Genomic DNA, 14269 nt, shown 5'->3' with positions numbered 1-14269 from the left:
GCTTCAAGAATTTGCGTGTCATCCTTGTGCAGGGGCCATGCTAATCTTCTCTGTATCGTTCCAATTTTAGTATATGTGCTGCCGAAGCGAGCACAGGATTTGATTTTTGGTGCTGTGGGGTTGAAAGGAGAAGACAGGTGGCCACCATGCTTAGAAGCAGAATCTTTCATGTGATATGAAGATTGCTTGTTAAACACAGGAAATTTTAGTTTATTAGGTAAGGAAACACTGAATGTGTTTCTTCACAAAAAATTCATCATAAATGAATTTTTTTCAAACTTTAACTCACCCATGTAACCAGGAACTGGATCAAGAAGCAGAGACCACATGCAGAGACCATTCTCCACACCCAACCCCATGCTCCTTCCAGATTGACTGGGAGGTGGGTTCATTCTTAGTCATGTTAGTGCCCCTTTAGCAGAACAGATATTTTACCGCTTTGGTCCCCAGGTCGTGGGCAGTACAAACTCAGTGGCTCAAATGCCACTGTAGGAAGAAGTCAGGGCAGGGAGGCACTGGGCACAGAGCGACCGGGGATTCCCACCTGGGCACGAGCAGGGTGGTGGAAAGTGCTTTTCCAAGGTTTTTACATTGCCCAATGTTCCTTTGTAGGGAGCCCTAGTGGCCTCAAGTTGCACTGCCAGCACAGAGGGCAAGAGTTCAAATCCACCAGCTGATCCATGGAAGATGGGCAGTCTACTTCCATGCAATTTACAGACTCTGAAATCTCACCAGAGGGTCAGCTATGAGTCACTTATAAATAGATTCTCTGGAATCTGCTCACTTCCTCCCTCCATGGTCCCCCTTCTCCAGCCTCCAGGCCCTCCTCTCTCAGATGGGCTAAAAACAGCCCCTGCTCCACAAAGCTGCACAGCTAAGCCACACATTCAGCCTGTGGAAGCATGTGGTTAGGGCAGCAGCGGGTGTGAGTCTCCTGCTGGTATGAGTCTCTATCTCTTCACACCTCACTATCACCCAACCTGACACCTGCAGAGCCAGGATGACAAACCTCAGCAGGTGGGTCTCCCGCACAGCCAGCTGAGAGCCGGGAGGAGGCTCCAGTGGGGAGCAGTGTTCTATCCAAGACTGAACCAGGAAGCGCCTTGCTCATCAACCTTCCAGCGGCAGACAAGCTGTCTCCTGTTTCCCAGCTGCACGCATGCCCTGGACTTGTGACGGACAGGAGAGTGGGCAGTGAGTGAACTGGGACGTTAAGCTCTCATAGGGAGACACAGCAAGACCATGTGAGTGAGCTCTTTCCACTTATGACTTCTTCTGTTTGTTGTTGTCAACGAGACAATCTGACTCACAGTGACCCCATATGTAGAGCTGCCCCATAGAGTTTTATTGGCTGCAGTCTTAATGGAAGTAGATTGTTAAGCCTTTTCTTCCACAGAGTGGCTGGGTGAGCTTGAACCACCAACCTTTTGGTGTTTGAGCCACTGAGTTTGTACTGCCCACGACCTGGGGACCAAAGTGGTAAAATATCTGTTCTGCTAAAGGGGCACTAATGTGACTAGGAATGAACACGCCTCCCAGTCAATCTGGAAGGAGCATGGGGTTGGGGGTGGAGAATGGTCTCTGCATGTGGTCTCTGCTTCTTGATCCAGTTCCTGGTTACATGGGTGAGTTAAAGTTTGAAAAATTCATTTATGATTTGTGTACTTTCTTGGGTGTGTTGTATTTCAAGAAAAAAAATATTTTTTTAATGACTCTTCTCGCCAGCACCGCCCCACCCCCATTAAATACACATCAAGCAAATGTTTAAACATAAATTGGCCTGCTGCACACATCCAAGCCACAGATGGGGCCTGTCTGCGCTGTTCCCCTGCCGACAGCATCCTGCATGCAGGGTGGCCAGGCCTCCTCATTAACCTATGGCTGTCAGTCTCATTTCCACAGCAGTCTAGAAGCTTGCAGAGGGCAGGGGCCATGGCTCATGGCCTCCCAGCTTTTCCCCCAGGTCCCCCCCACTGCATACAGGATCAGGGGGTTGCCCTTCTCTGCTCACCAGGGCCTCCTGGGCTGGGGCCCTCAGTCGTCAATCAGCCCCTGAACAAGTGTTTACAGAGGCCCAACATGCGGGGCCTACAGGAAGGTGCCCCTATTTCTGCAAATGTCAGGAGACTGGCCACTCCAGCAGGCGCAGAGGCGGAGGTGGAGGCGGGCTTTAAGCTAATTGCTAAGCAGGATTCCTACCGAAGGAAGGCTTGAGGAGCTGCTGAGAGGCTCACAGCTTCTAGAAACTGCTGCTATTTTTATTTCCCTTGCATAACCACCAGGAGGGATTAAAAGCTTCTCAGCTGGAGGTTTTCTGAGTGGCTTTTGCAGCTCTTTCTCTGGCACGGGTGGAGGGCAATTCCCCTAACAAGCATCAGGTACTCTGTTCCTGCCATGTGACCCCCACACCCTCCACCCGGCTGATCACCTCAGAGACACAGGAACACTTGGGAGGCCAGCCAGGGTTGAGCAAACCCTACGGCGCCAGGAGGCAAGATCCACCCCAGGACCCCCACCCTCCATGCCGTGCTCTGGGCTCACCTTGGCATTCAAACTTTTTGGCGGGTGTGGTGAGCAGCAGTTTGCCCTCCATGTCTGGGGGTCCAGCACAGCGGGCAATGCCAGGCTCCTTGTAGCCGGTCTTCACCCAGCCAGACAGCCATCGGAGGTGGCAGTCGCAGTACAGGGGGTTGGCACCAATGGCTCTGGGACAGAAATCAGAGAAAGGCAGCAACACAGCTTCATCAGTCCCTCACCTGCTGGAACTTAGGGTGCCAGGCACTCGGCCAGGGGCTGGCAAAAGGCCTGAGAGCCCATAAGCATTTATCTGTGTAGCTAGAGATGTGGTAGGCAGCCAGGAGCAGTCAGCTGAGCGACCTGGGTGCTACCTGCCAGATCCAAGTAAATAAGACCAAGCCAGTTAATTAAGTTTTCCATCTAAGACTGTGATGACATATTAGTTCTACTGCAAGAGCCATGAGCATGAACAGAAAGACACACACACTCCAGCAATAAGTGGGAGGGAGCAGAAGACGGTGTCTGGGGTGTGGATGGAGTTTTCCTTGATCCAGAACATACTTGTGTTGCCAGCTGCTGTTGTACAAGCCCCTGGGCACTTAGCAACTGTGTCACCAGAACTCCTGACTAAATCTCTCTCACCTCCTATCATCCTCATCTTACTTGTAAGGAAACTAAGCCTCCAAAAGTTAAAGGATGTATTATCACAGAGGAAAAGAGGGGTCTGGGTTTGAACTTGTGCTATTGAGGTCAGAGTCTGTGTGTGTAGACTGCCCAGGGGAAAGGGAGCTACCATTTACTGCCATGACAAGCCAGCTGCTCTCAATGGCTGGCATGCCTAATCTTCTCATTAGCTCTGCAGTATTGTACATCTCAGAGATGTGGGAACTGAGCCTCATGAGGAAGAAGCCATGGCAGGGACCGGAGGGCAGCTCCTGGATACAGACCCTGAGCCGTTAGATCCTGCAGCCCTCACACTCAGATTTCTCCTTCCATGTTTAACTAAACAAGGACTACACGAATTCGTTCTCACTGTGTTCCACTGTCAAACACGCAGACAAAGCAAAAGTCTCTGCCCTGTGAAACATTTTGAGTGCACGCACCACCGGGGAACTGCGTACCTTGAAATGACTAGTTTTGTATTCTATGGCATTTACATTAATAATAGAACAATAACAACAAGCAGGCATATTACTGAGAGGCATGTAAATGGTTTTTCAACTGACTGATGCAGCTACTATGTCAGTAGCTTCCTATTTTATCTTGAAGATAAACCTGAGCAAGTACGTGATGACATCTGTGCAAAGGTATTGACTGGAGGATTGTGGGTAATGGAGAGACTGGAAACTCCCAGTGTTCATGAATCAAGGGAGTGATTCTAGACTGCGGTGCAGCCACGGAGAAACACAACTCTCCTTCCCGCTCTTATTGCCCTCCACAGACGTAGCCACTGTCCTTTCTCACGGTCACACGAATGACTCTCCCTCAGAAGTTACGTCGCACATTTGTCTTTACTGAGCAGCTTGTTTCTTGTTACTCACTAAGCAGCTTGCCCTGGAGTGATATTTTCAGGTCAGTATTTCTGTGCCCACCTCATTCTCTCAAATGGCTTCTTAGCATCCCAAAGAATGGATGCTCCATAATTTACTGCACAATTTCCCTCTTGCTGGGCATTCTGGCTGTATCCAACGGCAGTGAACATTCCCAAATGTGCCTCTCTGAGAAGTATGAGTATTTCCCTAGAACAGAGTCCAGAAGTAAGACTGAAATTGCAGAGGAAGTGTCTACGAGCTGCCGTCTGAAAAGGCCACTTTGACTTGCTCTCATCAGGATGCTAAGAGCTGTGACCCTTCTCACATTTGAAGTAGCACCATCCACTACCAGTATCGTGTGTTTTTTACTAATCTGATGGGCAAGTTCAAAATCTCTTCACTAAACCAAAGTCAGAGACACAAAGATAAACAAGACATGGATGAAGGGAAAGAAGGATTCATCGAATACAAAAATGTGTGCCTTATGCCTGACAGTCAATATCAATGCTGTTTTGAAAATACAAGGATACAGAGATATAGATGTACATGTTTGTATATGTATATACCTTTACACACAAATATACATATGCAAACAACAACTCATAGTGGTTAAGGCAGAACCAACTCCCAGCTCTCCAGCTGGTTTTACAGTGGGCTGTAAATTACATGGAAGGGAGACTGTCTGTCTCCCTTGGAGCTGCTGGTAGAGTTGAACAACCCACCTTTGGGTTGGCAGGACAAGTCCTTAACCACAGAGACCATCAGAGCCCCATTAAACACATACTGACACCCCCCAACTGCCCTCAAATTGGTTACAGCCCATAGCTACCCTCCATCTGTTCCCAAAGCTATAATTTTTTATTTCCCATCTTTATCCTGAAGAGTGAGTGAGTGATAGATTTGAAGCATGGTCCTTTCAGTTAGCAGCTCCCTGTGTTATGCACCACACCAGCAGTTTATGCACACACATATATATTTATACATACATATCTACTCATCTGTAATCTCTACATGCTGCTTATAAGAATGGTCGTATTTCACAAGTCACTAGTGAATTCCATTCTCCACATGTTTCTGGGTGCCACAGAGGATTTGACTCCACTTTGAAGGAAAGCAACGCTGATTCTTGAACAAGAATTCTCCCAAATGGCACAGCTGACGGCTATGTGATTTCATAAAGAGGCTGAACCAGACGAGGGCTCTGGCCTCGGCGCAGCTGCGGACCGCTTGGTGACCTTGAGCAGCTCATTTAACACCTCTGGAGCTCACTTTATGATTCGATAAAGAGCATGCAATCTAGGGAGGGAAGAAAGACAAGCACATCTAACCAAAAATGGGAGCTGAGGGAATAATGGGGCTCAGAAAGAAAAGCAGGTTCAACCTCAGCACGCTTTTAATTCTTGTCTCCATGTTTGCTGACAGCATCCATCCCGTCTAATAAGACTGAGGAGACGCACTCTTCTTTCCACAGATCAGGCCCTGGCAGCTCAAAAGCAGATGACATCTGGCAGTTGGGATTTTTGAGCACTATTGTGTCTGTTTGGGTTGGTTGTTTTGTTGTTTTTTTTTAAAAAAAAAAACCACCAAAACCCCTTTTTTAAAAAAAATAAGGAATAAAAACATGGTGGCTTATTAAAAATGTTTTATAGTCATTAGCATCTTAATGTAAAAATGTGTGATGCAATCAAATAGTGTTATTCAATAGACAAACACAAAATTTAAAAGCCTTTTTATAGCATACAGCAGGAGCATAGTCCAGTCAAGATTCATTAATTTAAGCTGTATTTCAAATGCTTCTTTCAGCCTTAGAGCTCATTTAGAGGAAATGCCAGATGCACTAAATCTGAGGCCAATATAAATGTAGGAGGCTTAAAATATCTTAGGATTGTTATAGATGCCTAATGTGTGCATCTACTCTACACAGAAATCCCGACTAAGGTAGACCTCAAATGGTTATGTTCCTCTCTAATGCTTAACAATAAGTACTACAGGACCAAAGATACATATAAAATGGTTTTACAATGCAGGCGTGGCTAATAATCGTCTCTTCTTGATTTTGTATAGACTACACTCTATGCTATACCTTATCCCATAATAGCAGTCATTGTGAGGATGGCACAGGACAGGGCGGGTTGCTGGGTCGGAATCAACTCAATGGCGCCTAACACCCACAGCCTAGAGTCCCACGGATTTCAGTGTGGTAGACTTTACCCTATGCCTCACCCTCACGCACAGAACCTCTCTTCCAAGTTACCAGTAAAGAGGAGAGGGACAGACCAGAGTCAAACTAAGAACAGAGAACTTTAAGGAATACTGGCACCTTCAGGAACCAGGAACACTGGATGCTAATCCTTGGCCCATCAGGACTTGTTACAGAATTGTAGGTGTGTCTTCCTTTCAAATTGCATGAAGCCAAGGGGAAGTCCAGAGGCAATAAAATTAATCTATGTAATCTTTTTACCATCCCCTCACTCCTTGGAAGAGCTCAGTAAAACCCATGGAAGGCTGCAGTGTGAGGTACAGAGCAGACAATGACGGACAGAAGTGCACACACACACATTCCAGCAAGGCTGCGTGTGAAGATGTGTAGATAGGCGATTTTAAGGACAGACACATTTTCCAGGCTACAGTCTACTTCCTTTTTACACTCTGGATATAAAGGGCAGAATTTATTCACAAGATTATGACATAACAATGGAAGATTCTTTTCACACAGATGTTGTGTGGAGAAATCAGGCTTATATGCAATTAACGAACACATCTAATCATTAATGCCAACTCCCTGTTCTGTAATTACTGTTAAATTGATCTTTACTTATTGCTTTATTTCCAGTCATTTGGATCTGGCTTCTGACCTGCTGTTGCTATCCTCTTTTTTTTTTCTTCTCTCTTTTGATCTTCTTTTAATGCTTCAAAGATCATTTAATATTCTGCTCAAAGCATCCTTAAGTATTGCAACTCAAAGCTTTATTTTGTTCATCAGTTTCTTCAGTTTAGGAAATTCCAAGCAAGTTCAGCTCTTATGATTTTCTGACTTCAACTCTTTGCACTTTTCATTTGCTTTGTCTTCCCATGCTGCCCCTTGAAATCTGTTCAGCTCCTTATATCTTGATTTTTTTTCCCTTTGCTTTGGCTTCTCAGCATTCTAGTACAATATTCAGAGTCGCTTCAGACATCCATTTTGCTCTTTTCTTCTTCTGTCTTTGTAATGACCCTTTGTATTCTTCCTGGATGATATTCCTGATATTGTCCCACAGCTCTTCTGGTCCTCAGTCATTATAGTTTCAGGCCACAAACCTGTTCCAAAACTTGGCCAAGGTCCCCAGGTCAGTCAGTCTCTGAAATGTAATCTCCTTGGTTACCACCTATACTTTCACCAACAGAGATCCTTCTTTGTAAATCCTTTCAGTAGCCTGCCATTTGATTTGTGATTGTATATAAGGGTTTAGAGGTTCGAGTCTTGGCTAGAGATGTGAGGTCTCCAAAGGGTTTATCAATATCATCAGTGTTTGTGGATTCCACATAATCAAAGCTAATTGGCTTGACTGGTGCCAAGAATGATCTTGTCTGGAATCTGTCCCAGAGTCCGCCAACAACTTTATTTCAGTGTGTTGTCTCATAACTGTAGTCTGAGACATTGCCCATCTTCTTCAGTTCTAACCCCATGTGAAAGATTTTATTCTAGCTATTGTCCTTTGTTCCTGCTATCCTCTTTTAAAAAAAAGTTTGAATTTATTGACAAATGTAGTTGCAAAATTTGTTCTGCAGTTGTGGTTTTTTATTTGTACAAAACCTATGTTGCTTGTCAACTTGTTACTTGGAGGGAGGAGTATAGTTTGAGCAGGAGCCTAGGTGAGAATGCACTTGGGTTGCTGTTCAGTTCTTGGAAGAATGCAGGAAAAGCCACAGCACCACGAGAGCACCTCTAAATGTATGTCTAAACCCCAAGGTAATGCTGGTAACCCCCTGCCAGGCAGGAATACATGTTAAGACAGGCTCAGCAGTTGAGTCTGATGGTGTAAAATATAATCCATACTGGAGCTCTGGTGGCCTAGTGGCAAGAAGCTGCACTGCAGTCCCAGAGGTGAGTGGTTCGTATCCACCAGATGCTTTGCTGGAGAAGGTGGGGCAATCTTCTCCTGTACCAGTCACATCTGACTTGACGGTACACACACACACATACATTTAAAAAAAACAAAACAAAACAAAAAAACCCTAAGGATCCAGCCATAGTATTTTCAATTGCTCCCTATGTATCCGAAAGTTAGAAAATGAAGAAGAATGACAGAAGAAAAGAGTGCTAAATACCCCATGGAATTCCAAAAGAGCAAACAAATCTGTCTCCGAGGAAGTATAACCAAGGTGCTCCTTAGAGGTAAGGATGGCGAACCCTGCCAAGGATGGCCTCACATGCTTTGGGCATGTTTTCAAGAGGTCAGTTCTTGGAAACAGACAATATGCTTGGAAAGGTGAAGGGTTAGAGAAAGAGAGGAAGACTACAAGGTGGGTTGACACAGTGACTATACCAATGGGCTTGGGCATAGCAGAGATCATAGATGGTGCAGGACAGGGCAACGTTTACATCTGTCGTTCAAAGGACCGCTGTGGGTCATAGTCAGCTAGAGGGCGTCTAACAACAACCTTCCAAGGTGTGAAGTCAGAGGCATGACGCTGAGCCTGGATTTTGGAGTCAGAAGGCTACATCACTACAGCTATGCAAATCTGGTCCAATGTCTCATACTTCTGGTGCTGTTTCCTTATGTGTAGACTGGGAAGAACAGTGTCTATGCTGTAGGATTGCCCTGCAATATAATTAGTCAATGCAGGTGAAGTGATTAGTAAGTAAGACACTTACCCTTTTATTATTGCTTGTGACAGTATTTTCTCATGTTCCGTTGGTAGAGCTGCTAACCACTACAGAACATGTAAGGGTACAACAGGTCGTACAACATGTGAAGTTCACAAGCATAATTAGCGGCAGGATGAAAGCAACAAGCTCTAGTAATCTCAGGAGGTAGAGTCTTTCCCAAAATCCAATTCCATTTCAATCCAGAGATGCCCAGGGCTACTTACAGGTGCGACAGGGAGGTCACATCTGCGAACAGACCCTCTCGGAGGGTGGAGACATCATTTCCGTGGAGGGACCTGAGGAAAGAAGAAGCTATTGGGGCTCATCCCAGAGACAAAGACTCAGGAGCTAATGGAGGAACAGCATTGCCTTTTGCTGAGAGGAGACATGCCAGGCGTATCCTTAAAATCTCTAAATCACTGCTATGAGCTGGAGGTTCCCAGCCTGACCGGTCACTGGAAAGGGAAAAAGGAGCTCTCAGCAATCCACCTAGACCACCAGATGCTTCACTCTTTTGACAGGACTCCAATTTTTGCTCTCACAAGCAAGCCTCGTATCCTCTTTAGATCACAAATGGAGTATGAGCACCGTGTTCTTCCCTCAGTCTTGAGGGGAAGCCAGCTTCTTGGTAAGGTAATTAGTACAGCCAGACCTATGCTGAGGCTGTAAAAATGTCATCTTGCCATGCTTGGGGCTGACAAAGGATTCATATGTAAATCCATGAGAGGCATCATAACAGACATAAGAGAGGGCTTTGACCACATGGCAAACACCTCCTATAGGAATGAGAGGCTACTTTATCTCTGATGCCCTGCCCCTTACCCCTGTACAAACTTGACATTGACAAAAACTTATATCTTAAATGTTTTTCCACCCATTAGCTGGCTTCTGAAGGGGCTTTAACTAAAGTGTAGAGGTCTCCCACCTTTGAGTCCCAGGAATGGAGGCTTTTCTGCCCTTTAGACAGAAGGCAGGACCTTCTATGGGGCAGATTTCCCTGAGGAATGATGCTCAAAGAGACTTACAGCAGGCGCAGGGAGCGGAGTCCTTGGAAGGCCAGAGGAGGGATGCACTGGAGAGCGTTGTAGCTGAGAATTCTGCAAGAAGAAAGGAAGGGCCCAGTGTCACTGTCCCAAAGCCCCTGCAGGCAGTCCATGCAGCACATCAAATCCCTCGGAAGCTTTGCGTGGTAGCCTCCTCATGCTCTTTAAGATGAGGCAGCGCTGTGGATAAAAGTGCAGGCCTGGGGCCAAGGGCCTGCATTCCTGTCTCAGTTGTGCTCCCAATAATCCATTTTAATCTGTTTATGGTACCATCTGTTCTCTCAATTGCAAGTAGTGACAGCAATAATACCAACCTCACAGGATTCTTTTGAGGCTAAAATGAATGAATACAGCTCTTTACACAGTGCCTGGCTACAACTCATCCTTAATAAGGGAGAGGTGCTGTTACTGTGATCAAGAGAATTCCCTTCATGGAGGTGGTAGCAGCCAGGGCACAGGTGGGATTCCTTGTGAAGCCAACACAGGGTCTAGGGGCTCTTTGATGGGTAGCTCATCCCCTCAGCCCATCACTTCCAAACTGCAGACACGGTCTGGGCATCTAACAATTTACCCTTTAGGAAGCTGTGACGGTGTGAATGTTACTAGTATGATCTTCATCCTAGAGATGAGGAAACTGAGACTCTGAAGGATGAATAACAGTGTCACATTTACTAATTATTAGGCCCGTATTTTACTTTGGTTTCTCCCTTTCTAAAGTCTACAAACTTAACTATTGTCTTACAAGGTTTCTAAAGAAATCAAGGGCAGACTAAAAAATTGGTGATAAGGAAATGATGTATGTAAGAGCATTTAGTTATTTAAAAAAAAGCAAATATCCATCAATGTAAATAAACAAACCTCGGTAAAGTGTCACAATGAAATACTATTTAGCTATAAGAAAAGAATAAAGTACTGAGAAGAGGGGGTGAAAAATGAATTATCTCATTTATATAAAAGTGTAGGAAATGCAAACTAATCCTAGTGACAGGAAGCTGACTGATGGTGACGGGAAGCTTTGGGGAAAGTTAGGACAGGGAGTCAGTATGAAAGGGAAGTCTTGATGATTCTAGGCTGTATAGATATGTCAAAACTTATCACGTTGTAGACTTTAATTGTGTGTAGTTTACTGGATATTAATTATGCAGTAAATTACACATTTAAATTAATTAAATTTAAATGTAATTAAATTATTCATTATACAGCTTTATGTAGTAAAGGTTTTTTTTGTTTTGTTTTGTTTTGTTTTTTTGCGGGGAGGAATTAATGAAAGAGACATTTCTATGACACAAAAGGTCTCTGTCTCATTCAAAGATGCCAGGACTATTGAGCCCATGGTTCTCAACCCCAATGCTGCTGACATTTTAGACTGGGTGATTCTTTGTTTCAAGAGTTGTCCTGGGCCTTGGAGAATGTTTAGTAGCATCGTTGGCCTCTCTACATACCCCATCCTACCCTGCCAAAATGTGACAACCAGAAATGTTTCCAGACATAGCCAAATGTTCCTTGGAGGGCTCCCTTCACTGAGAACCACTGCCTGAGGCCATGGAGGCTTCACACACCAGCTCCCTGGGGTCAAAAGAGGCCTTTGAAAGCAAGATCTCGCCAGGGATGGGCAATCAAGTTGCTAGGCTGTCATGGAGACTCTAAAAAAAGAACCAGTTGTCTGGGTGGTCAGTTGACACAAGGTGGTCAGGCTGACAGGCACCTCACAGTCTCAGTCCAGCACCATTCCTGGAGGCTGCGTGGGACTGGAACCCTTCAATTCTGAGTTACCGACTCTCCTACTTGGCTTCCTTGCAACCTTAGGCAAGTCCCTTAACTTCTTGGCACATGATCTGCAAAAGCAGGCTTGGAAAAGCAAATGATACACACGCTTATTAAGCATCAGGCAAATATAAATCATCAGGGGGTGGGGTATATAATGGTGTGAATACTATTTTCTGACCATTTCCTTGGAAGATAATTAAAGCAAGCATTAAAACCTCTTAGAATATGGGCACAAAAATGTTGAGAGAGTCACTGTTCACAAAAGTCCAACCCAAATATCCCTCCATCGTAGAATGGATAAGTAGGCATGGTATGTTCCTACAAAAGTACCTTTCGTAGCAAAGAAATACATAGATGAGAGCTTTGCACAGCAGTGTGGATCTCACAAACATCATGTAAGCAAAAGGAGACAGACTTAAATGAGTATATTGTATGACTTTGAGATAAGATTTTAAAACAGGCAAAACTAAACTGTATTGTTTAGAAATGCATATGTTGCTGGCAATACTAAAAAAAAAATTTAAAATGAGCATAGCAATCAGAATAATGGCTGCCTGAGAGTAAAGCAAGGGGGAAATCAGGAAGAGACAGAAAGACAGACATTGAAGGACTCTCACTAAAAAACCTCACTGCCACCGAGTCATTTCTGACTCAGAGAGACCCTTTGTCAGATTTCTAAGCTGTAAATGGCACCAAGAAAAGACTGCTCATCCCTCTTCCCGGGGTCTGCTGGTGGGTTTGAACTACCAGAGAAGCACGGCCTTAGGTCTGCAGGCCAACCCTCTAGAGAGGTCTCTATTTGCTATCAGACTCACTGCATCACGTGGGAGAAGGAAGGTGCCCAGCTGTGGGCGAGTGGTGCTCCGCTTCAGAGCTCCCTACACAGGTGCTAGCCTAGGTAGGATTCTTCACCAAACTGGCTACTGATATTTTTTTCCATTTTCTTTATATAAGTTGAATTTAACAATAAAACAAAGTGGTTTTAATAAGTATTTGAGACTTTCAGGCCCTGGCACCCTCCCACTGAGCGACTGACAAAGCAGTAGTGCATACAGAGGCTGGGACTGGGGAAAAGCATGCGCTAACAGCATCTACAGTGACCAAGACTACCCACCCTCCAGCTCCCTCCCCCACGCAGGGACTCACAGAGTGGTCAGCTGGCTCATGTTGGTGAAGGAGGAATTGCTTAATGAGCTGATCTTGTTGTTACTCAGGTCCCTGGAAAAGACAAAGTCATCTTCGTTCAGAAAGGAAGACCTCAAACCCAAAGGCTCACTCTCACGGGCGGCTTCTTCCTCTCCCCCTCCCCCATAAGCCCTCACCCAAATGGATTACCATTCATCATGGATGATCCTCCTGGGAGTGGAGAGGAACTTGGTTCCTAGACAGCTACCGTCCTCAACTCTACCTGACCTTCCTCCAGACCCCAGGCCTTCCTGTCTCCATTTCTTCATCCACTACTTGCCTCAGCCCCCTGCAATCGGAGCCTGACACCCTGACAAAGTGCCCCTTTGTACTGTGGAAATTCTCTCACCAGGTCACAGCTACCTTCCAACTACTAGATCTAGTGGGTTCTTCTCTGTTCTCTCAGGCTAGTGCTTTGTGGAACCTAGCACATTAGTCCTTCACATCATCCTATGAGGGAGACAGTGACCCCATTTTACAAATGAAAACAGTTTCAGGGGGTTTCAGTAAATTCTTCAGGGTCGCACAGCTGGTTGGGGGTTGGATTCAAACCCCATTCATCTTCCCAGGTCACCATCATGTGCTCTCAGAGTTCCAAACGGTCTTTGGCGTTTGCCTCTTCTCAAAACTCTTCAGATGCAAATCAAAACCACAATGAAGTACCATCTCATTCTAGTAACAGTGGCAAAGTTTAACAGGGCAGCAAGTAGTAGATGTTGGAGAGGATGTGACGAGAAAGGAACTCTTATACATTGTTGGTGGGATTGCAAAATGGTACAACAATTCTGGAAGGCAGTTTGGCGCTTTCTTAAAAAGCTGAACATATGGCCCAGCTATTCCACTACTTGGATATACCCTGAAAATATGAGAACTGAGGCACAAACTTAGATTTGTACACCAATATTCATAGCAGTATTATTCACCATCGCAAGAACATGGAAACAGCCCAAATGTCCAACCACAAATGAATGGATTGAGAAATTATGGTACTTTCATACAATGGAATACTAGGTAGCATACAAGAGCAATTACTGTAAATTACTACCTAACTTGGGAGGGACTGGAGAGCATTATGCTGAGTGAACTTACTCAGTTCCACAAGGATAAATATTATATAAAACTGTTATTGTAGAATGAGTATAAGGATCCAGGAGGGGTGGGAGAGGCTGGAAGCAGAGGGATGTGGATGTGCAGGGGAAGAGGAGGGATTAATCATTGGGTTGTACAATTTGATGGAAGGGGAGGGAAATTGAAATAATTTGTTCAAATTTGTATTAGAATTTTATAAATAAACTAATGAAAATTTTTAAAAAAAAACCAACACACCAAACAAACAAACAAACAAAAAACCCTCTGTCTTCTCTGACCCTCACTCA

General features: G+C 45.0%; 1 protein-coding gene across 1 annotated transcript in view; it reads right to left on the bottom strand.

Moving 5' to 3' along the window:
* Positions 1 to 14269, bottom strand: part of SLIT1 (slit homolog 1 (Drosophila)) — a 209187-nt gene that overhangs the window by 17626 nt on the left and 177292 nt on the right. Inside the window, exons 23-26 of the mRNA XM_006880074.1 lie at positions 12855 to 12926; positions 9924 to 9995; positions 9123 to 9194; positions 2542 to 2705 (exon numbers count right to left, since the gene is read on the bottom strand). Of these exons, the coding sequence (XP_006880136.1) occupies positions 2542 to 2705; positions 9123 to 9194; positions 9924 to 9995; positions 12855 to 12926 (380 nt within the window). The remainder of the gene's footprint in view (positions 1 to 2541; positions 2706 to 9122; positions 9195 to 9923; positions 9996 to 12854; positions 12927 to 14269) is intronic.

Source organism: Elephantulus edwardii, unplaced genomic scaffold (genome assembly GCF_000299155.1).
Source record: "Elephantulus edwardii isolate Elephantulus edwardi_28Jun2011 unplaced genomic scaffold, EleEdw1.0 scaffold00006, whole genome shotgun sequence".
Taxonomy (NCBI): Eukaryota; Metazoa; Chordata; class Mammalia; order Macroscelidea; family Macroscelididae; genus Elephantulus; species Elephantulus edwardii.
The sequence above is the reverse complement of the archived record's forward strand: the minus strand, read 5'-3'. Positions and strand labels throughout refer to the sequence as shown.